The 21,848-nt window shown below is 33.0% G+C and overlaps 1 protein-coding gene and 1 long non-coding RNA gene across 2 annotated transcripts; one reads left to right on the top strand and one right to left on the bottom strand.

The window, feature by feature from the left end:
• Positions 1 to 1,329: 1,329 nt before the first annotated feature.
• LOC125049242 lies at positions 1,330 to 2,588 on the bottom strand. Its single transcript, XR_007116971.1, has 3 exons — positions 2,456 to 2,588; positions 2,203 to 2,382; positions 1,330 to 1,787 (listed from the first exon to the last, which is right to left on the bottom strand). It is a non-coding gene; the product is annotated as an uncharacterized LOC125049242 (long non-coding RNA).
• Positions 2,589 to 4,240: 1,652 nt separating this feature from the next.
• LOC125048538 (26S proteasome non-ATPase regulatory subunit 2) lies at positions 4,241 to 21,403 on the top strand. The gene is made up of 18 exons (XM_047647247.1): positions 4,241 to 4,434; positions 4,519 to 4,575; positions 4,659 to 4,877; positions 4,948 to 5,033; positions 5,111 to 5,317; positions 5,734 to 5,892; positions 6,029 to 6,158; positions 6,594 to 6,819; positions 7,022 to 7,255; positions 8,438 to 8,586; positions 9,098 to 9,200; positions 9,819 to 9,985; positions 10,373 to 10,490; positions 19,163 to 19,320; positions 20,014 to 20,198; positions 20,432 to 20,637; positions 20,931 to 21,049; positions 21,134 to 21,403. Exons 1-18 carry the CDS (start codon positions 4,360 to 4,362, stop codon positions 21,326 to 21,328), a joined length of 2,793 nt encoding a protein of 930 aa, XP_047503203.1. The 5' UTR covers positions 4,241 to 4,359; the 3' UTR covers positions 21,329 to 21,403.
• The last annotated feature ends 445 nt before the right edge of the window (positions 21,404 to 21,848 follow it).

The raw sequence follows: 21,848 nt of genomic DNA, 5'->3' as shown, positions 1-21,848 counted from the left end.
GTTTTATTTCATCATATATAAATCTATTAATAAAGCTTATTTTTTTTATTTATTTAATTATAAGTAATCTTACAGCTAACATACATAATATTACAAAACAAACACTTATACAGAACAAAAAGCCAAAACAGATTACATAGATAAACAATATTATATAAGAAAAATGAAACAAATAAGCGCATCAATAGACAAAAATATATACAGAAAACTGAAATTTAATATTTAAAACAATAAATAATACCAAATACAAACTAAACAAAATTCGAGTCTTCACGCCCCTTCAAATAGTTTCTCACATGTTCTTTGGTGAGGTGGAAAATATCAATATCCTCATAATTAGTGTCATAGTTAGATAAAACCCGAAACATTGGTGAATTATGCAGGTAATTCGAGTTCGTATGAGGCACATGGAACAATTTTGAGTGTCTTGTCGCATATTGAGAAGGAATTTTAAAAGAAATTAACGACAGCAAATAGGGGCTATCGATACGCCCATTAAGAATAGCATGTAAAAAAAGCAGGTCTTGCTGACTTCGCCGACTTTCTAATGAGTCTAAATTAAAATAATTGTAAGAATGCGCATAACTATCGAAGCATTGGTATTTTTTAAAACTTATATTCTAATATTATTTAAACCTTTAAATCATTGTAGCTATTACCTACAACATGAATATCATGCATTAATAAACTAATGTACATATACAAGCTCAATTAATGTATTTTTTGTGAACATGATATAGTCCTTATTAAAATAATGGTATTTATACAACAAGCGAGATATTTGTTGGGTTAAAACTAGGGCTGCCAATTTTTTTTCAGCCTATAAGGGGCAATTGCTTAAATAGGCAAAAAAATACGGGAATATAGTTTTTTACCCGGGACAATTAAAAAATAAAATTATAGTCACAAATTTTTTTTTTATTTTTTCCGAAGAGCAAAGAATTTTTATTGGTTTAACATATTTATAAAAATCAATATAATTATAATCGTAATTTAAAAAAAGGGTGCGTGGTCTTATGTACGTGCGTAAGAAGTTATACCTTCGTTGGCATTATTAAAAATAGTTTTTGATTGCATGCAAATAATTAATTACAATTAAATAATCAAAGACTGGAAAAGGAGTCATTATAGTCAATGAAGTTCAGTTTACATTTGAAAAATTAAATAGATGGATATTTATTTATATTATTATTTTCTAATATTAATTAGTATTGATTTAAATATTCAATTTAAATCACTTCTGATTATAATTCAGACGCACATATAAAATTCGCACTTGTATAATGAAAACACAGTGAAAAGAGGCGCCAACATGCGCCACTAACTTCATTCTGTTAATTTTGTGTCACGATGAGAGTGAAATTTTTCATAACGCGCCTAAAGAAGTATAACTTCAAAAACCACTATCAACTCGCTTTTTATTAAATAAGGGATACATTTATTTCTCACATCAGTCCACTTATGGGGAATGTGTGTGAGTCAACTTATTAGGAACAGTTTGAGCTAGGTATACTAAAAACAAAGGATAAAATTCGGAAAATGCTAGAGATTTCGGTACGGGAAAACCCTTTGATGACTTTCTTCCAAGATTCAATCGCTCTCATACTCTTGGAATCAGAAGTTGTACCTATTAACAATATTGAGGTTCTTTCTGATTATTTAGAATTCTTGATACTAGTAATCCATATTTATTTCGTCTGTCTTAAATTGTTCCGCAGCTTCTTGGAAATTGTTGTAGTTTATTTCAGATAAAAAGAGAGTACCTTGGAGAGTATTAGTTTTATTTTCTGAAAAATCATATATGAACAACACGTTATTTAGTAATTCGTTTGCGTCAGCAGTTACACATTATTTAAAGATTTAATAATAAAAAACGGAGCACGGTACGAATAGTACGGGACATACAGTCCCGCCGGGACATTTAGCGGGAAAATAAGCCTTAAATCCGGGACATCTGGCAACGCTAGTTAAAACCGTTATCATGTCCCTAACATTTAGTAAGGCTCGTTAACTTTAATTATGCCATCGCATTCCATAACATGAAACAGACGGATATAACGATTCGATTTTCGTATTATGATTATCCTGATTTACTTCTATAAATCTTGACTCGTCGAAGAGAAATAAATATTTATAGAGGAAGGAACGGACTGCACCGACGTATTAAAGAATGATCCACGACCAGTCTACCCCCGGACTCACCGGTCCGACGGCCCCAGTGTCAAAGGTCAAGAAATTTTATATATTCTTAGCGGTAAGAATAAGTTGTTAACGCATTTCAGAGTATGGCGCTTCCAAAATTCGCAGTCATTGTAATTGTAGCGGGTACTCGGTCCTCTGATTGTTCATTGTAGGTGTTGACTGTTGGCTCTTGCACTGTCGCTGCACAGATAAACAAATATGGGTCAAAATCATAGAGCACTAAACATAAAAGTATGATTAGAGCTCTATCTACCTCTAGTAAGTTTCATATACGTTAGACAAATTGTAATAATAGCTTAACACGCGTAAGATTTCAAAATTGAGACATATTTTTTGTTTGCTGTAGCTTCTCTTTACGTTATTATCGTTACATGAATGTATAGGCCTACAAACTTATCTGACCCGGTGACGGCGTCGCTAGAGTCGAACCTAGTGTTGCCCTCATTTGAAAGTTGCCGGTTTTTAGGGTATAATTAATTCAGTCTTGTTTATAAAAACAAGATTCCTTAAAACACTCGATATACGTCGATTGAAATATTTGTGTTTGAAGTAAAAGATTTACCTATTTTACTTTTAGCATAAGTAATTTATCAATTAATACTATTTTCTGCATACTTCGATGAAACAATATTTATGTTATGTAAAAAGTATATTTTGATTTACTTATATAAGCGGTGTTTCACCTACTTACAGGGAAAAGATGAGAAAATAGGGTAAAGAAAAGCATTACAATTTTTTATTCAGACTTTTATTGAATAATTGTGATCAGCGGCCATAGGAACATTACTGTCTGAAGAGTGGATGGAAACAATCAGATTCTGGGTCAGTATCACTAGCTGTAGATATATTCTTTTTCATATTGATACTTTTTCGGATGCGGGCGATTCTTCAATGGTAACATTTTTTTTCGAAGTACTCGCCGCTGTTGTACCTTCTTTTGTAAATCTTGTTACAGTTTTCTCTGACACACCTGCTATTCAATAATGAACAATTAAAACTATAATAAACCGATATATTTAATTCTGTTTTTTACATTACATATTTTGTACAAGTGAAATTTACATTACATTACATTTGTAATCAATAAACTATAGGTCTACCAGGATCTGATGGCATAAAGGGAAAAAAGAAATTGGCGCTAGCAATACTGGGGAAATTGGAGTAAAACGTTTTGATACTTTTTTTTCCTTATAGCGGCTGATTCTGTGTGTGATACATGGAAAATATATAAAAATTTATCCAATGATAATTTTTGAAAATGTGGCGAATGTGGGGTTTGAAATTTTGATGAAAACTCCAATTACTCTGTTCATGAGTTTATTAATTAATTAAAAACTTGAAAATGGTTCCAAATACTGCACATCCATAAAAAAAGTCTTCAACGTAGTATTTATAATAAACCTTTCCTCCTGCATCTCAATTAACCGATCTTGTTCTATGAGCTGATTTTCAATTTTTATTACATGTTCACAAGATTTTCGCTATTCATCGATCCCTATTTGAGAGAAAGAAACAGTGTAAAACTCATTTATCTTGTTTCTGATCAATTCTAAATCAAAACTATCCAAGTTTATTTGTAGTATAAGAAACCCCTGAAATAAACCAAAGTTTAGTATAAGTACATAATATAATACACACGAAAAATCCCATAAACCAAAGTATCAAGACGTGTCATTCCTACTAACCAGTCAACGCTTGCACATGGCTCAATATCGATGATTGTGTATGTTCTGCATCTTGTTGATCAAGTATTCTTTGATAAACATTGAAAACAATATGTCTTGCTTGCGATCGAAGAGGTTTCTTCGACATTTTCATCACTTTTTAAAGGAAATTTGAAGCCAAACCAAAAACAATTCCTCGAAATTTCAGTTGACACATGAAATTTTTCTTTTATTGCCATATGAAAATCGCTAATTTTAAAAAAAAAAATTTGCCATCAGATTCTGGTAGACTTATAATTATCATCTGTGCTATGTGCGGAATATTGTTTGTCTGTACCAGACTATATTATTATTTATTATATACTCTTTGGTCCGGCGGTGACTTGTCAAAATTGTAAGACTCACGATTTGTGCTTTGTATGAATTTTTGCTATTCAACTTGATTACTTTAATTTATCCTTAACATACCAGTGGTTTTAATACTAAAATAAAAATGACTGCTAAGAATAAACAAGAAGAAGCAAAAAAGGAAAAGACTGAACTAGTAGCTGCTCCTAATGATGATTTGGTAAGTAAATATTTCAAAATTTTTAATTTCACTCAATATTTTTAAGTTCTCTGTAATTCTGTTCTTGTTTTGTATTTGTTATAGTCGGAAGAAGACAAACGCCTCCAAGAGGAACTCAATATGCTTGTGGAAAAACTTGTGGTATGTTAAAATATTTCTGGAAATATAATCATGATTAAGGTTCCAAAACCTTTAATTAATCTAATAACTATTTCTGATTCTAGGGAAATGAAGTTGACTTATACTTTCCTGCATTACAAATGTTAACTAATCTAATACGTACATCAACTACTTCAATGACTTCTGTACCTAAACCCCTAAAGTTTTTGAGAGAACACTATCCAGCATTAAAAGAAATCTATGAAAAGATACAGGATCCTAAAACTAAAAAATTTTGTGCTGATGTGGTATCAGTATTAGCAATGGGTGTCAGTGGAACTCTTGTAAGTTATCATTCATTGTTAGGTTTTTGGATAACATATTAAAAATTCTAACCCCAATAAAATTTTGTAGGATGTTGCAGAGAAGAGGGAATGTCTTAAGTATTGTTTACTAGGAACAATGGCTAATGTTGGCGAATGGGGGCATGAATATGTTAGGTAAGTAATATGAGCCATACAAAACAGAAATGTTACAAAAAAATTACATATACATTAATTACATGTTGTTTCAATAGGCAACTTGAAGGGGAAATATCTGAGGAATGGAATGTAGAAAATATGGACAGTTTGTTACCTCTGGTCCGAGATGTAATTGCTTTTGATATGAAACACTCAGCTGAAATTCAGGCCTGTGATTTACTCATGGAAATTGATCGTTTAGATCTTCTCACACAACACATGGATCAAAGCAACTATCCTCGAGTTTGCTTATATTTGATTGGGTAAGCTGTTTTAGATATCATCATATCATAATAGTTATGTGTAAAATTTTCTTATGGTGCATATACAACTTGAAGCAATGAACACAACTGGTACACAGTATAAACATGTTGGAATATTAAGTATTATTGTGATAAATAAATATTTTTATTAAAAAATTCAAAAGTCCTGTCAAAAGTTATTCTTTATTAAGTCATTAATTGATGCTATTGGATAATATGTATAATTTTTATTCCACACATATATGTCTTTAACATGATTTAAAAACATTGTGGGAAAGGCCCACACACATTACGCACATTAGGCTGAAAACCTACTTCTACTAAGAAAAATTATCAATGAAACAGGTGCACTAATATATCATGGCCATTGGTAGGTTTTGGTGATCCATATATTATACTTATTAAATTTTTTGTAGATGTGCAAGTTATGTGGTTGAACCTGAGTCGACTCAAATACTCCAAGGAGTGCTGGAAACATATTTAAAGTTTGGAGAGTACCCAAGAGCCTTATTGGTTGCTATGCAATTGCATGATAAGGCTAAATGTGAGGAAGTTTTTAATTCCTGTAATGACATGTAAGTAATTTTAACATTGATATCATTATTTACAATACATATTTCTACAATTTAACACCATATTTTATATGATAAAGGTATTTTGAACATAACCTGTGCATGACCTACTCCAAACTATTCTAATTTAATGTTTTAGGTTGGTCAAAAAACAATTATGCTACATGCTTGCTCGACAGTATGTACCTTTAGATTTGGATGATGAAGATTTAAGAACAATCCTACTCAATGCCCACATCAATGATCACTTTCTGAGTTTGGGAAGAGAGGTAATATGGATATAATTAAAATATAGACTGTGAAATTGATTTATTTACAACTATTTTAATGACATGTAACAAAATTTTGAGTACTTTATAAAATAAATTTAATATTTTGATAAATAAAAATTAATTTAAAAAATTGTATTAAACTTAGTAAATAGTAGTCAAGTACTTAAAAATATTTAAGTGTTGGTTTTATCGGTGAGTAATTAACTCAAACATAACAGCAATACAATAATTAATTAATATTAATAATTTTGTATAGCACACTTGGCATTGAAATAATTGTAAACCCAAAGGCAAGAAGAGTTTTATCAACTGGTACCTAGTAAATATTTTTTCTATACAATAAAAAGAAAGCATGATCACAGAAAACAAAACATTAAAAGTATAATTTTATTAGTATGTTGCAGTTTTTAATGTAATCTATATTTATTTCAGCTTGATATCATGGAACCAAAAACACCAGAAGAGGTGTACAAAACCTGGTTGGAATCAGCTGGATCTGCTCTCAGACCATCACTACTAGCTGATCACCCTGTTGACTCAGCTCGTCAGAACTTATCCGCAACATTTGTAAATGCATTTGTTAATGCTGGGTTTGGCAGAGATAAGTTGGTCACAACTGAAGATGGTAATAAGTGGATGTACAAGAACAAAGACCATGGTAAGATCAATAACGAAATAAAATTAGTTGATAGTAGAAAAAAAATTTAAATACAGGGGTCATCGGAGCTATAAATAAAGTTGTTATAAAACTTTATTGTGTATTAATTTAATTTTTTAAATTATATATTCAATTCATCTTTGATTTCTTTTAAGTATCTATTTAATATAATTGACAATAATATTTTTTTGTTTTTGAATAGGAATGTTATCAGCCGCAGCATCTCTAGGCATGATCCATTTATGGGATGTAGATGGAGGTCTAACTCCAATTGACAAATACCTATACACAGCTGATGAACACATTAAAGCCGGAGCTCTTCTCGCTCTTGGTTTAGTAAATTGCGGAGTCAGGAATGAGTGTGATCCAGCACTAGCTCTGTTGTCGGACTATGTCCTCCACTCTAGTGCTAACTTAAGAATCGGCAGTGTTTTAGGTGAGTAACCAAATGGTTTACACTATCTAGGTAAACATAACACAGTTCATCATTCTTCAAAAAATCAGGTTTCAAAGATAAACTTTGTGTTTACCTCTAGTGTAATCTAGTCGACAAACGAGGAATATCCTACTATTTTTTAAATGAAATGCTATTTAATATGTCGAGAATGTTTATTGAAGTTTTTTAAACTACTATCAAAGAAATAATGATGTTAATTGATTTGGTAAATGCTTTAACGTTTAAGGTGTCTGCCCACTATCCCGTAGCATACCATGACTACTAGGACCGTTTCAGACAAAAAACTATTCTTTGTATTGAGAAGTATGAGACTGCCCACTAGACCGTTCCGTCACCGGCCGACACCGTAGCTTGCCATGCACGGGCCGTCAACTATTCGTCGGAGGGAATATTTTGCCGGTGCGGACACGCTACGTGCATGGCACGCGACGTTGCCAGACCGCTGCGCGCAGGCGGCTAAACGGTGACTGAGCGGGGAGTATGACCGTTACAAGCCCGTTTTATTTACCGGAAGTACTGAAAAAACTTTTCTTCATCATCAACTAAATGCCTGAATAATGTCCAATATTCTCCTTCCGTTTTGCGTTTTTTTATAGAATTGTGAATCCAGTAGCGTCGAGTGTTTTTTAGGCATTCCTCTTCCTCTTCATCCAAAATGATAGCAATCATTGCCAGTTGTTCAATCGTTAGTTTCCTTATAGCCATAAGTAACTATTTCAATATTTCACCACATTAACGCGTCTACGCAACACTGATATTTGAAAAGATTTCTGCCGTGTCACATACGGGCATCATACAGATTAAATACGGGTTGTAAACGGGTTCAGAACGCTGTCGGCCCGCTTCAGTGGGCGAAATAGAGCGTACCGGATTGCTGTCCGTGCTGGATACGTTCCTAGCACGGTCATGGTATGCTACGGGATAGTGGGCAGACACCTTTATTTATTTAGATTTTAAATTGTGGCAGGTATCTTTGATACCTTCTATTTTAAATAAAACAACTACATTATAAAATGAAGCATCTAGTCAATGCAGTAGGTAACAATAGCACAATTCTAAGAAAATAATTGTAAAATATGCTGTCTAGTTAGCTTTTAAACATGTGATTCTGAAACGCGATTTAATTCAGGAAACAGATTAAATAATAAATATTTCCAATAGGTCTGGGCATAGCGTACGCTGGAACTCAGCGCGAGGACGTCTTGTCTCATTTATTGCCAGTTCTAAGCGATTCCGCGGCGCCGCCTGAGATCTGTGCACTGGCAGCGGTTTCTTGTGGTCTCATCGCTGTTGGGTCGTGTAATGGCGATGTAAGTATATTCCTTATTTCTCCTTAAATCTCTTGGGTTATTTATTTTAATTTTTTTTAAATAAAAAGTCGTTTATTGATTTATTTATTTGGGAAACAAAATAAATAAATGAACTTTTAAAAAAAGTTAGAAAATAAACACATTTGCTGTATCCACAAAAAGTTTCACTGATAAAAAATATGATATAAAGCAAAGCAAAACAAAGTGTGAGTTGGTTCTGGGAGTAGGAAGGTTAAAGTATTATTCGTATTCCCGCGAATGTTAAGAAAGATATTGTGGGTTTGTGTTAAGGCGTATTTTATAAGGCATTTTATTTAATAATCTGACGTCACTCAAAAATAAGTTAAGACGTATTGTATGTTTTCTTTCGTACCTTCCATTCCAATTTGTTAACAGTATTTAGTTTAAAAATGTGTCAACCTGGTAACACCATATACATCATTGATTTTGAGATGTAAAGTGTTGTCTAAATTATTCAAATATTATATAAATACTATTTCGTGTTTTATAGGTAACCTGTGCAATCATTCAACGTCTAATTGATGACAATAAAGATCTTCACTCGTCGACCTATGCGCGCTTCCTGCATTTAGGTCTCGGCCTATGCTTTTTGGGTAAGAAGCCTAGTTTAATAAAATAATTTATTAATACATTTCACTAAATAAAAATGTATGAAGAAAAGTATGTTGTATAGATTCTTATATTTTTGACGACTCATTGGTCTAGTGGTTAGTACCCCTGACTGCGAATCCATGGGTCCCGGGTTCGATCCCCGGCTGAGGCGAACATCGATGTGATGAGCATTTGGTGTTGTTCTTAGGTCTTGGGTGTTTAAATATGTATTTATATGTCTATCTATCTATAATATGTATGTATATCCGTTGCCTAGTACCCATAACACAAGCTTCACCAGCTTAGCATGGGACTAGGTCAATTGGTGTGAATTGTCTTTAAAAAAAAAAAAAAAATATTTATAACAAGTTATAATAATGATGGGCTTGGTATAGCGAAAATAAAACGGATTGGAAGACGATGAATTATCTACTTAGCTCAAAAAAAAAACAGTGAAACAGATATTTCTGGCCCCATGACCCATAGAGTGGTCTAGCTGGTTCTGTTGACAGTGTAGAGAGAATACTGATCATAATAGAAAACCGTCAATATTGCCTGTCAATAACCTAAGTATAGTTTCACGTATAAGGGTATAAGTATCCAATATTTCTCGTTTACAGGTTGCAAAGAGCGTACAGAAGCCACAATGGCGGCGTTAGAGGTCCTACCAGAACCACAGCAGTCGTTATGTCAGACAACACTGTCAATGTGCGCGTACGCAGGCACCGGTGACGTGCTCGTCGTACAACAGATGCTGCACATCTGCTCCAAACATTACGAGACTGATGTATGTAACGATTCCTTTCTTAGTTATACAATACAATTGAATACTCAATGACCAATACTAGGAAAAAAATTAGAGATTAGGATAAAAAGATTACCATAAATGTAAATAATGCAAAATAGCTGATTTTTTAAAATAATTGTTAAAAACGTGTATATGACGAAGTCAAGCGTAGTTTCTTAAATTGTATAATAATTAATTAATTTTAATGTTTTTATTTTATTTTTATTTCTTACTTCACTTAAGTTGGTTTCCCTTGTTCGTACAATGTTTCGTTCTATATAACGACAAGAAATGTCTCTTTTGCGTCGCTACATAGATTTGATCGGTATACTAATTAAACTTATTATACATCGTTTGAATGTGATATTAAAGTTGCTCATGTCACAGAATGAACAAGCATCCACTGAAGATACAGCCTTTAAGAAGCAAGATAAAAAAGAGAACAAAGAAAGCACTAGCAGTGGTAGCGCTTCTGCAAGTAGCTCCAAGGATGATAAGAACAAGAGTAAGTATAACTTTGTACTTGGTTTTGGTACAAATAAATATCTGTCCAAATTTAAACGAGAAATTATATTAATTACCTTATTAGTGACTGCTTAAAGCGCTTGAAGTTATAATAAAATAAATTGGCGTCTATAAATTTATCATAAAAATAAAGAGAAACAGGCCAAGATTAATGAAGACGTTGAGTTATTATGAAACAGAAGATTTAATAACTGTTACTCTGTAACACACCCACTCGCCCATACACACACGCACGCACACAGAGACACACACGCGCGCGAGTAAAGGAACGGCAACGGACTTTTGGTTTAAAAATAATTTATTTAAATCAACAGAGTGACAGCACTTAATTAAGAACTAAACAATAATCAACTTAATATCTATGTCTTCGTGAATTTATACATTCAAATTTACTTACTAAGTATTGGTCGTTGCTGACGCACGACCTACATTCGGCTTAGTGCTAGCAAAGCATATACTAATAGGGTTGGTACTCTTAACTCCTCCCTCCCTAAGAGAGAAATTATCCGAAGGGGCTAAAGGTGACTTCGGAGAATTTCTTTTATTGCAAATAGAATACAATTTAAACTTTAATATTATAACAATTACTATTATTACTACTATAAAATAAAGAACTAATGTCCATACACTTATGTTATGTGTCACCACACTTTCCACTACTATTTCACTATTGCTATTTCTCACATTATTTAACATTTCTTTTACGTCACTGAAGTCCACGTTTGTCAAATCTAACTTTTTATCTGCCGTTGCTAAATCTTCCTGAAGTTCGGGAATCACCACCAATGGCATCTGTATATTCACATCCGATACATTGCTTGATTGACCGAAAATCGTTCTGCCAATTTGCATGTTGCACCCTTGACTTGGCGTCACGATGTAAGTCCCCAGTAAACTGAATCGACGGACGTCGTTTCTGCAGTGTTCTGACAAAATTATTTTATCTGCTGTGAATATCAACCAACTATTGTTCATTATCTTCTGGATTTTTAGCTTCTCAATTCGTATTTGATGTTGATGACATAGGCTGTAATTATTCTTTATTAACATTAATTCCTCGATACATGTTTCCTCATTGTCTGTTGCCATATTTTCCTCTGAACATAAGTATTTGTTGTCTTCTATACTCTCGCAAGGGCTCAACACATTTCTGTATTTCAAACCATTCACCAAAAGGTAAGGATATTTAGGAATAATTGTGTAAGTTTTAGAGGATTTTGTTATAGGAATAGGAATAACCTTGTAATAGTTATACGTTTCTGATTCTATCAAAGGAATTTCTAATACAAATACTAATTTACTCTTATCAATATAAGACTTTAATATAATATTACGTTCTAATTTAAGTAAGTTGTTTTTTGTTACTGGATAAATTGTTTGTGCATGTTTTTCTATCACTTTAAAAACACCTAATAACTCTGTAGAATTAATAATAGATTGGTGTAAGGTGTGCAGTTTACTAAATGCAATAGCAGTTTCAATTTCTTGTATACTCTCATAAATGTAACGAAAGTTATTTAGAATCTGATATAAACTATTCATAGTACGAATGACATTACTAATTTTAATTTCTTTTTCGACAACTTTATCAAACTCATTTGTTTTAAAATGTAAATTTTCTATATTATGATTCATTATCTCGGAGATATTGACTAAAGTAGCAAATGCTTTGTGCATAGAAGATACTTTAATTTCCGTCAAGTGTTCTCTATTACTTATCCTACTAATTTCCTCATTAAATTTTACAGCATCTTCCTCATCTAAATTTCCAGTTATAACTTTTACTAAAGAACCTAAAGGACTAAAAATAGCACGTTTCCTCATACTATATGGAAGTAACTGGTGAAACTTATTTTCTACTGTTTTAATTAATGTATCTATTTGAACTCTTATTACAACTAATTCCCTATCTAAGTGATTAACCGTTATTAATTCATTTAATTTATTATATAGTTCTATATTATTATTTATTTGTATACCTAAAGTTTTAATGTCTACTGTTTTAAAAACTGTCCAATAACTATTCTTCATTACTGCTACTCCAAATTTCATTGGGATGATTCCTGGATTCTGGTCCATCTTTCGAAGTTCCAGGCTGTGGACTTGGCTCTCTAGTATCAGGAGTACTAGCCATGACCTGGGGAGGACGTTTTATATTTTTAGCAGCTACTCTGGTTTTTCTTTTATTCAACTCTACCGGTACAATGTTATGATTCGATTTTCCCACTACTTTTGCTTTCTCATAACGCGGCATTTCTTTAGCTTTTCTTGTTCTAGTAGTTTTCATGAAAATAGTATGACCTTCTTTAATATTAGATATTTCTTCACCACTTCTCTTGTCTCTAACTTTAATCTTATTCTCTTTTAACTTGTCCGCGACATATTCGTAAAGAACTTTTAGTCGTTTCCTATTTGACACTGAATTAGCGGTAGCACCGTCGTCTGATATTTCTACCAGTTCTATCGGTTTCTCACATTCTGTGTCAGAGATATCCATTCGATTTTCATTCAAATCAGACAATGACATATCGGGCTGAGACCTAGGGTTTTTGTTCCTAACTATCACAAACTCGTCATTAAGTTCTTGTATTACTTGTTGAGGTCTTTCATCATTATCGTCAATATTAACCAAAGTCGAGTCGAGGTCATCGTCAAGAGCATTAATTCTTATTCTAGACGATTCATTATTCTTATTCGGTATTGTTGTGGCTATCATAAAAAAATTTCTTATCTGATCATGGTTCGAACCATCCGAGTTCGATTCATAGTTATATGAACAAGATGGTTGAATATTTTCGGTATCAGTGCGTCTTGAACTAACTGTTCTCATCGTAATATCAGTATTGGAGGTCGATGGCATAGGCGATTCTTGGTATTGTAATCCATTGTTCGTAAAATGCCTACGCTGCTGTGTCGACGACTGTTTTACTGGTGACCTAAATACCGTGTTATAATTATTTCGATTATTTAATGTCCTATCACTTCTGAATTGTAAAGAATTATTATTTGAATTATTTTGATAATTGGATGCATTCGAGTTCATTTGGACGTTATGGCTTGGAGAGTTACAATTATTAACTTGTCTCGGATAAAAATTCCTATTTTGGAACGAATTAAAATTATTATAATTAGGTCTAAAATTTTGATTGGACCTTGGGTTCTTACTGTCGTAAACCGTTTGAAAATTTTGTTCTTCCAACACGGTTTTTAAAGCATCTTCCAGGGTGGTAACATTACGTAATCTCACTAATCTTACAAGATACGCTGGTAAATTAAATAAGAAAACGTTTAATGCCGAATTATTATATATTGCTTGTTTGGCCTGTCTTATTTCGGGGTTGTTAATGGTTTCATTAATTTTGGAGAATAATATACTCCTTAAATGTTGGACACGATGACAGAAATCTAAATGACTTTCGTTCCTATCCTTTTTTAGGGAATCTAATTCCATAGCCAGACAATCTTCTGACCTTGGATCGCCAAAATGTTGGCTTAATAATAACTTAAGGTTATCCCAAGTGTCTATTTGTTCCCGTTCCCCAACTAAACTTGCGGCTTCCCCGGATAATCGACTAGTAATTACGTGAAACAGATATTCATTTTGTAAATTGCCACCTTGAAATGTCTGTAAAATGTATTCGCATTTCTTAATAAATAATGGTAATAATCTAGAATCACCATCAAAAACAGGAATAATTTTTACCATTTCCACAGGTACTCTTACGATATTTTCCATTTTGAATATAAAAAAAAAATTACCTATAAAATAAGTGTTTAAACCTAACTTCTATTAACAATATTTTGATTGTTTAATAAAAATATTTTTCCGGCGTTTTCCAATCCGAAATAAACGTATAACTAATACAAGAGGAAAACAAGGAAAGTCACGGGAAGTGAAAAGTTTTACTCACAGTCCTGTAATCTTGACCATGCTCCTCCGGGATACTGCTAGTTCTTGGCTGCTCTTCCACCGATGCCGTGCTGTCCTTAACTTATTTATTTGTTCGGCGATCTCCGTTAAAACGTACGTTACCCAGTTGGTACTAGATCACGAAAAAAAACGTGGTATAACTTCTTCCAGGCAACTATGGAGATCCTACCGGCTGCGCCAGTAAAGGAACGGCAACGGACTTTTGGTTTAAAAATAATTTATTTAAATCAACAGAGTGACAGCACTTAATTAAGAACTAAACAATAATCAACTTAATATCTATGTCTTCGTGAATTTATACATTCAAATTTACTTACTAAGTATTGGTCGTTGCTGACGCACGACCTACATTCGGCTTAGTGCTAGCAAAGCATATACTAATAGGGTTGGTACTCTTAACTCCTCCCTCCCTAAGAGAGAAATTATCCGAAGGGGCTAAAGGTGACTTCGGAGAATTTCTTTTATTGCAAATAGAATACAATTTAAACTTTAATATTATAACAATTACTATTATTACTACTATAAAATAAAGAACTAATGTCCATACACTTATGTTATGTGTCACCACACTTTCCACTACTATTTCACTATTGCTATTTCTCACATTATTTAACATTTCTTTTACGTCACTGAAGTCCACGTTTGTCAAATCTAACTTTTTATCTGCCGTTGCTAAATCTTCCTGAAGTTCGGGAATCACCACCAATGGCATCTGTATATTCACATCCGATACATTGCTTGATTGACCGAAAATCGTTCTGCCAATTTGCATGTTGCACCCTTGACTTGGCGTCACGATGTAAGTCCCCAGTAAACTGAATCGACGGACGTCGTTTCTGCAGTGTTCTGACAAAATTATTTTATCTGCTGTGAATATCAACCAACTATTGTTCATTATCTTCTGGATTTTTAGCTTCTCAATTCGTATTTGATGTTGATGACATAGGCTGTAATTATTCTTTATTAACATTAATTCCTCGATACATGTTTCCTCATTGTCTGTTGCCATATTTTCCTCTGAACATAAGTATTTGTTGTCTTCTATACTCTCGCAAGGGCTCAACACATTTCTGTATTTCAAACCATTCACCAAAAGGTAAGGATATTTAGGAATAATTGTGTAAGTTTTAGAGGATTTTGTTATAGGAATAGGAATAACCTTGTAATAGTTATACGTTTCTGATTCTATCAAAGGAATTTCTAATACAAATACTAATTTACTCTTATCAATATAAGACTTTAATATAATATTACGTTCTAATTTAAGTAAGTTGTTTTTTGTTACTGGATAAATTGTTTGTGCATGTTTTTCTATCACTTTAAAAACACCTAATAACTCTGTAGAATTAATAATAGATTGGTGTAAGGTGTGCAGTTTACTAAATGCAATAGCAGTTTCAATTTCTTGTATACTCTCATAAATGTAACGAAAGTTATTTAGAATCTGATATAAACTATTCATAGTACGAATGACATTACTAATTTTAATTTCTTTTTCGACAACTTTATCAAACTCATTTGTTTTAAAATGTAAATTTTCTATATTATGATTCATTATCTCGGAGATATTGACTAAAGTAGCAAATGCTTTGTGCATAGAAGATACTTTAATTTCCGTCAAGTGTTCTCTATTACTTATCCTACTAATTTCCTCATTAAATTTTACAGCATCTTCCTCATCTAAATTTCCAGTTATAACTTTTACTAAAGAACCTAAAGGACTAAAAATAGCACGTTTCCTCATACTATATGGAAGTAACTGGTGAAACTTATTTTCTACTGTTTTAATTAATGTATCTATTTGAACTCTTATTACAACTAATTCCCTATCTAAGTGATTAACCGTTATTAATTCATTTAATTTATTATATAGTTCTATATTATTATTTATTTGTATACCTAAAGTTTTAATGTCTACTGTTTTAAAAACTGTCCAATAACTATTCTTCATTACTGCTACTCCAAATTTCATTGGGATGATTCCTGGATTCTGGTCCATCTTTCGAAGTTCCAGGCTGTGGACTTGGCTCTCTAGTATCAGGAGTACTAGCCATGACCTGGGGAGGACGTTTTATATTTTTAGCAGCTACTCTGGTTTTTCTTTTATTCAACTCTACCGGTACAATGTTATGATTCGATTTTCCCACTACTTTTGCTTTCTCATAACGCGGCATTTCTTTAGCTTTTCTTGTTCTAGTAGTTTTCATGAAAATAGTATGACCTTCTTTAATATTAGATATTTCTTCACCACTTCTCTTGTCTCTAACTTTAATCTTATTCTCTTTTAACTTGTCCGCGACATATTCGTAAAGAACTTTTAGTCGTTTCCTATTTGACACTGAATTAGCGGTAGCACCGTCGTCTGATATTTCTACCAGTTCTATCGGTTTCTCACATTCTGTGTCAGAGATATCCATTCGATTTTCATTCAAATCAGACAATGACATATCGGGCTGAGACCTAGGGTTTTTGTTCCTAACTATCACAAACTCGTCATTAAGTTCTTGTATTACTTGTTGAGGTCTTTCATCATTATCGTCAATATTAACCAAAGTCGAGTCGAGGTCATCGTCAAGAGCATTAATTCTTATTCTAGACGATTCATTATTCTTATTCGGTATTGTTGTGGCTATCATAAAAAAATTTCTTATCTGATCATGGTTCGAACCATCCGAGTTCGATTCATAGTTATATGAACAAGATGGTTGAATATTTTCGGTATCAGTGCGTCTTGAACTAACTGTTCTCATCGTAATATCAGTATTGGAGGTCGATGGCATAGGCGATTCTTGGTATTGTAATCCATTGTTCGTAAAATGCCTACGCTGCTGTGTCGACGACTGTTTTACTGGTGACCTAAATACCGTGTTATAATTATTTCGATTATTTAATGTCCTATCACTTCTGAATTGTAAAGAATTATTATTTGAATTATTTTGATAATTGGATGCATTCGAGTTCATTTGGACGTTATGGCTTGGAGAGTTACAATTATTAACTTGTCTCGGATAAAAATTCCTATTTTGGAACGAATTAAAATTATTATAATTAGGTCTAAAATTTTGATTGGACCTTGGGTTCTTACTGTCGTAAACCGTTTGAAAATTTTGTTCTTCCAACACGGTTTTTAAAGCATCTTCCAGGGTGGTAACATTACGTAATCTCACTAATCTTACAAGATACGCTGGTAAATTAAATAAGAAAACGTTTAATGCCGAATTATTATATATTGCTTGTTTGGCCTGTCTTATTTCGGGGTTGTTAATGGTTTCATTAATTTTGGAGAATAATATACTCCTTAAATGTTGGACACGATGACAGAAATCTAAATGACTTTCGTTCCTATCCTTTTTTAGGGAATCTAATTCCATAGCCAGACAATCTTCTGACCTTGGATCGCCAAAATGTTGGCTTAATAATAACTTAAGGTTATCCCAAGTGTCTATTTGTTCCCGTTCCCCAACTAAACTTGCGGCTTCCCCGGATAATCGACTAGTAATTACGTGAAACAGATATTCATTTTGTAAATTGCCACCTTGAAATGTCTGTAAAATGTATTCGCATTTCTTAATAAATAATGGTAATAATCTAGAATCACCATCAAAAACAGGAATAATTTTTACCATTTCCACAGGTACTCTTACGATATTTTCCATTTTGAATATAAAAAAAAAATTACCTATAAAATAAGTGTTTAAACCTAACTTCTATTAACAATATTTTGATTGTTTAATAAAAATATTTTTCCGGCGTTTTCCAATCCGAAATAAACGTATAACTAATACAAGAGGAAAACAAGGAAAGTCACGGGAAGTGAAAAGTTTTACTCACAGTCCTGTAATCTTGACCATGCTCCTCCGGGATACTGCTAGTTCTTGGCTGCTCTTCCACCGATGCCGTGCTGTCCTTAACTTATTTATTTGTTCGGCGATCTCCGTTAAAACGTACGTTACCCAGTTGGTACTAGATCACGAAAAAAAACGTGGTATAACTTCTTCCAGGCAACTATGGAGATCCTACCGGCTGCGCCAGTAAAGGAACGGCAACGGACTTTTGGTTTAAAAATAATTTATTTAAATCAACAGAGTGACAGCACTTAATTAAGAACTAAACAATAATCAACTTAATATCTATGTCTTCGTGAATTTATACATTCAAATTTACTTACTAAGTATTGGTCGTTGCTGACGCACGACCTACATTCGGCTTAGTGCTAGCAAAGCATATACTAATAGGGTTGGTACTCTTAACTCGCGCGCACACACACCAAATTTATTTTTACGACTCCGATTGCAATGTTTTCTTTTAGCACTTTCTTATTTTTTTCTATTGTATCTTATGATAATGACTTGATTGTACGTGTTTCGGTTCGGTGGTGGAGAGGCTGGCTATCTGTCACTCAGGTCTCCTGTTACAGAGACCAGTCTCTCACATACACTTTCAAATGTTATGTTAGTTTAATCATAATAACCTTGTATGTATATCTCAGAGAAGAAATATAGATTATTTATTATTATTATTAATTAAAACTTGGACCTTTCTGTCAAATTGTGTTTACGCTGTGATAAAAAGAGATATAAGCTTGGTTGGATGGATATGGATAAAAATACAATTACTCTATTTGCAGCGTAATGCAAATAGAGTAATTGTATTTTTATCCATATATTCCATCTATATATACCACAATTAACTCTAGGTTACTTATATACCATATTTTCCAGGCAAGTCAAAAGACAGTAAGAGCAAAGAGAAAGAGAAGGAGCGTGAAGCAAACAAGGAGTTGTCGTCAGTTCAGGCGGTTGCTACCCTGGGAGTGGCAGTTATCGCTTTCGCGGAAGAAACTGGCGCTGAAATGTGCACTAGGATATTTGGACAGCTGGTAAGTTGTATACTATAGGTAGTAGGTACCTATTATACATTATGTTTGTGATTTTATTTTTACACAAGTTACATTATGGTCGAAAAACTGCAGTCTCCTAAAATGGTCAAATAAAAAAAACACCACGGGTTTGCACTCTGGGAGTGCCGGCAGAAGTGAGAACTTGAATATTAACGTTGTGCATTTTTGATATTTTGGAATGGTTAGGGAATAATTTTGCACGAATTGCTTTAAATATCAGTATTAAAGTACTATTATGTGGTAGAATACAATATTTGACAGTTTTTGTTACTGCAACTACAGGGACAACTTTTTTAAATCCGTTAATAAATATGTAAATACGATATATGACGGTAAACAGATAAGGGACTATATTTATATGCCGCAAATATTTTGACATATTATCAAAAAATTTCTAAAATATCATAAGAGACACAAGTGCAACTTGTGATTCTAAACTATCTGATTTGAGTACAAAAAGGAATTAATCCGATTATTTTTAAACTTTTTGAAACCTTTTCATGACTTTGTTCATTGAACCTTAAAATACTATTATGAAGTGGAATCTGTTTAAATTTGATTAAATTTTAATAAAACTGGTACGTTTCATAATTAAACAGTCTTTTATACGATAAAAGTGTACTTTATAATAGTTGTATAAACTTTAATTTTAAAATCATTTTCTAAAAACAGGGTCGTTACGGAGAACCAGCAGTTCGACGCGCAGTGCCACTCGCTATTGCCTTGTGCTCTGTGTCAAACCCACAGTTGGCGGTGATCGATGTACTTAACAAGTACTCACACGACTCTGACAATGACGTCGCCTATAACGCGATATTCGCAATGGGGCTTGTTGGAGCTGGTACCAACAATGCCAGGTGTGTATAGACATATTTAATTTCTGTTTAATTTATATGCAGTCAAAAGTGGGTTTTTTAAACAGGATACATAGACATTTCCGTTTTGACCTATAAAATAGGCTAGATTTAGAAGTTAATAAAGAATGTGTCTTGGGAACTATCAAAATAGTTTTGTTTATATTGATGCTAAACGGACTGCTTATTTCTGGTGTTATATGGAAAGAAACATTGTATTTATGTGTCTTTTGCAGACTGGCAACAATGCTCCGTGCCCTGGCTTTATACCACAGCAAGTCGCCCGTGCATTTATTCATGGTGCGACTTGCTCAAGGTCTGTGCCACGCAGGCAAAGGTACAGTGACATTGAGTCCAGCACATGCGGATCGCCGTCTAGTCAACCAGCCAGCACTTGCTGGTCTACTTGTTGTGCTAACAGCGCTTCTCGACTGCAAAAATAGTAAGATTTTTTATACATAAGGAATGCGTGTGAGTACCTGTAACTCAAAAACAACTGAAGAGTTTTTAATAAAAATTGGACTATTCTCTAGGTTAGTTATAAAGGATCATCTCGATAAGTATATCGATACTTCTCGTTTCCCATAACTTTTTCAAATATAAAATTAGGATAATAAATATGCCTTTTCAGTCTTATTTTTTTACAAATCTGACCAGGATTTTTGTTAGTTCATTTGATTACTAACAATTTGGTAAATTTATTCATACTACATTGAATTATATTATTTATTTTAGTTATCCTTGGCAAGTCACATTACTTGCTCTTTGTTTTGGCTACTGCAATGCAGCCCAGGTGGTTAGTTACTCTGGATGAGAATCTTCAGCCCTTGAATGTCAGTGTTCGTGTTGGACAGGTAATTTGAATTAATTTAATTTACTTAACCTATCAAAAGTCAGTAAATTAATTAACTTAGCTTAATATTTAAACTTGATTACAGGCTGTTGATGTTATTGGAAAAGCTGGTACACCCAAAACAATAGCAGGATCACACACTCATACTACACCTGTTCTTTTATCCTTTGGGGAGAGAGCAGAGCTCGCAACTGATGAGTATATACCACTATCACCAGTTATGGAAGGTTTTGTAATCTTGAAGAAAAATGAGGATAGCATAATGGCTTCAGTTCAGTAATGCACATTTAGTTTCTAATTATAATTAATTAAATGTCCTTTCTAATTAAAAATAATTAAAATATTAATGATTCTATTTGATTTTATTCTTTCACCTGTCAGTTCTTCCCAATGTGGCCTACATTAGTTAGTTACACATTCAGTGTATTATGAAGTAATTTAGTTGTTTGTATCAATTTTGTATATTTTTGAAAAAATATTTAAATAAGTTCTACATATTTGTGGTATCAGGAAAGAAATTCAGGCAGTTGTTGATTATGTTTACAAATGGATATTAAAATAGTAAAAACTCTATGTCACTGGATTTAGGGCCGAAACACATAACGCAAACTGCTTATTTTTGCGGCGCCGCAACGCCAAAATCGGCAGTTGCGTTGCCGCGTTGCGGCGTCGCGAAACAGGGCATTATGGTAGGGCAACCATTTTCTCGTGATTTTTGAGTGTGGATAGACGTCTCTCTGCGATGATAAACTTATTGCTTATTTGTTATTAAGAAGACATTATTCTATCTTAAAAATACG

The sequence above is a fragment of the Pieris napi genome, chromosome 4 (genome assembly GCF_905475465.1).
Source record: "Pieris napi chromosome 4, ilPieNapi1.2, whole genome shotgun sequence".
In the NCBI taxonomy this organism is placed as follows: domain Eukaryota; kingdom Metazoa; phylum Arthropoda; class Insecta; order Lepidoptera; family Pieridae; genus Pieris; species Pieris napi.
The sequence above is the reverse complement of the archived record's forward strand: the minus strand, read 5'-3'. Positions and strand labels throughout refer to the sequence as shown.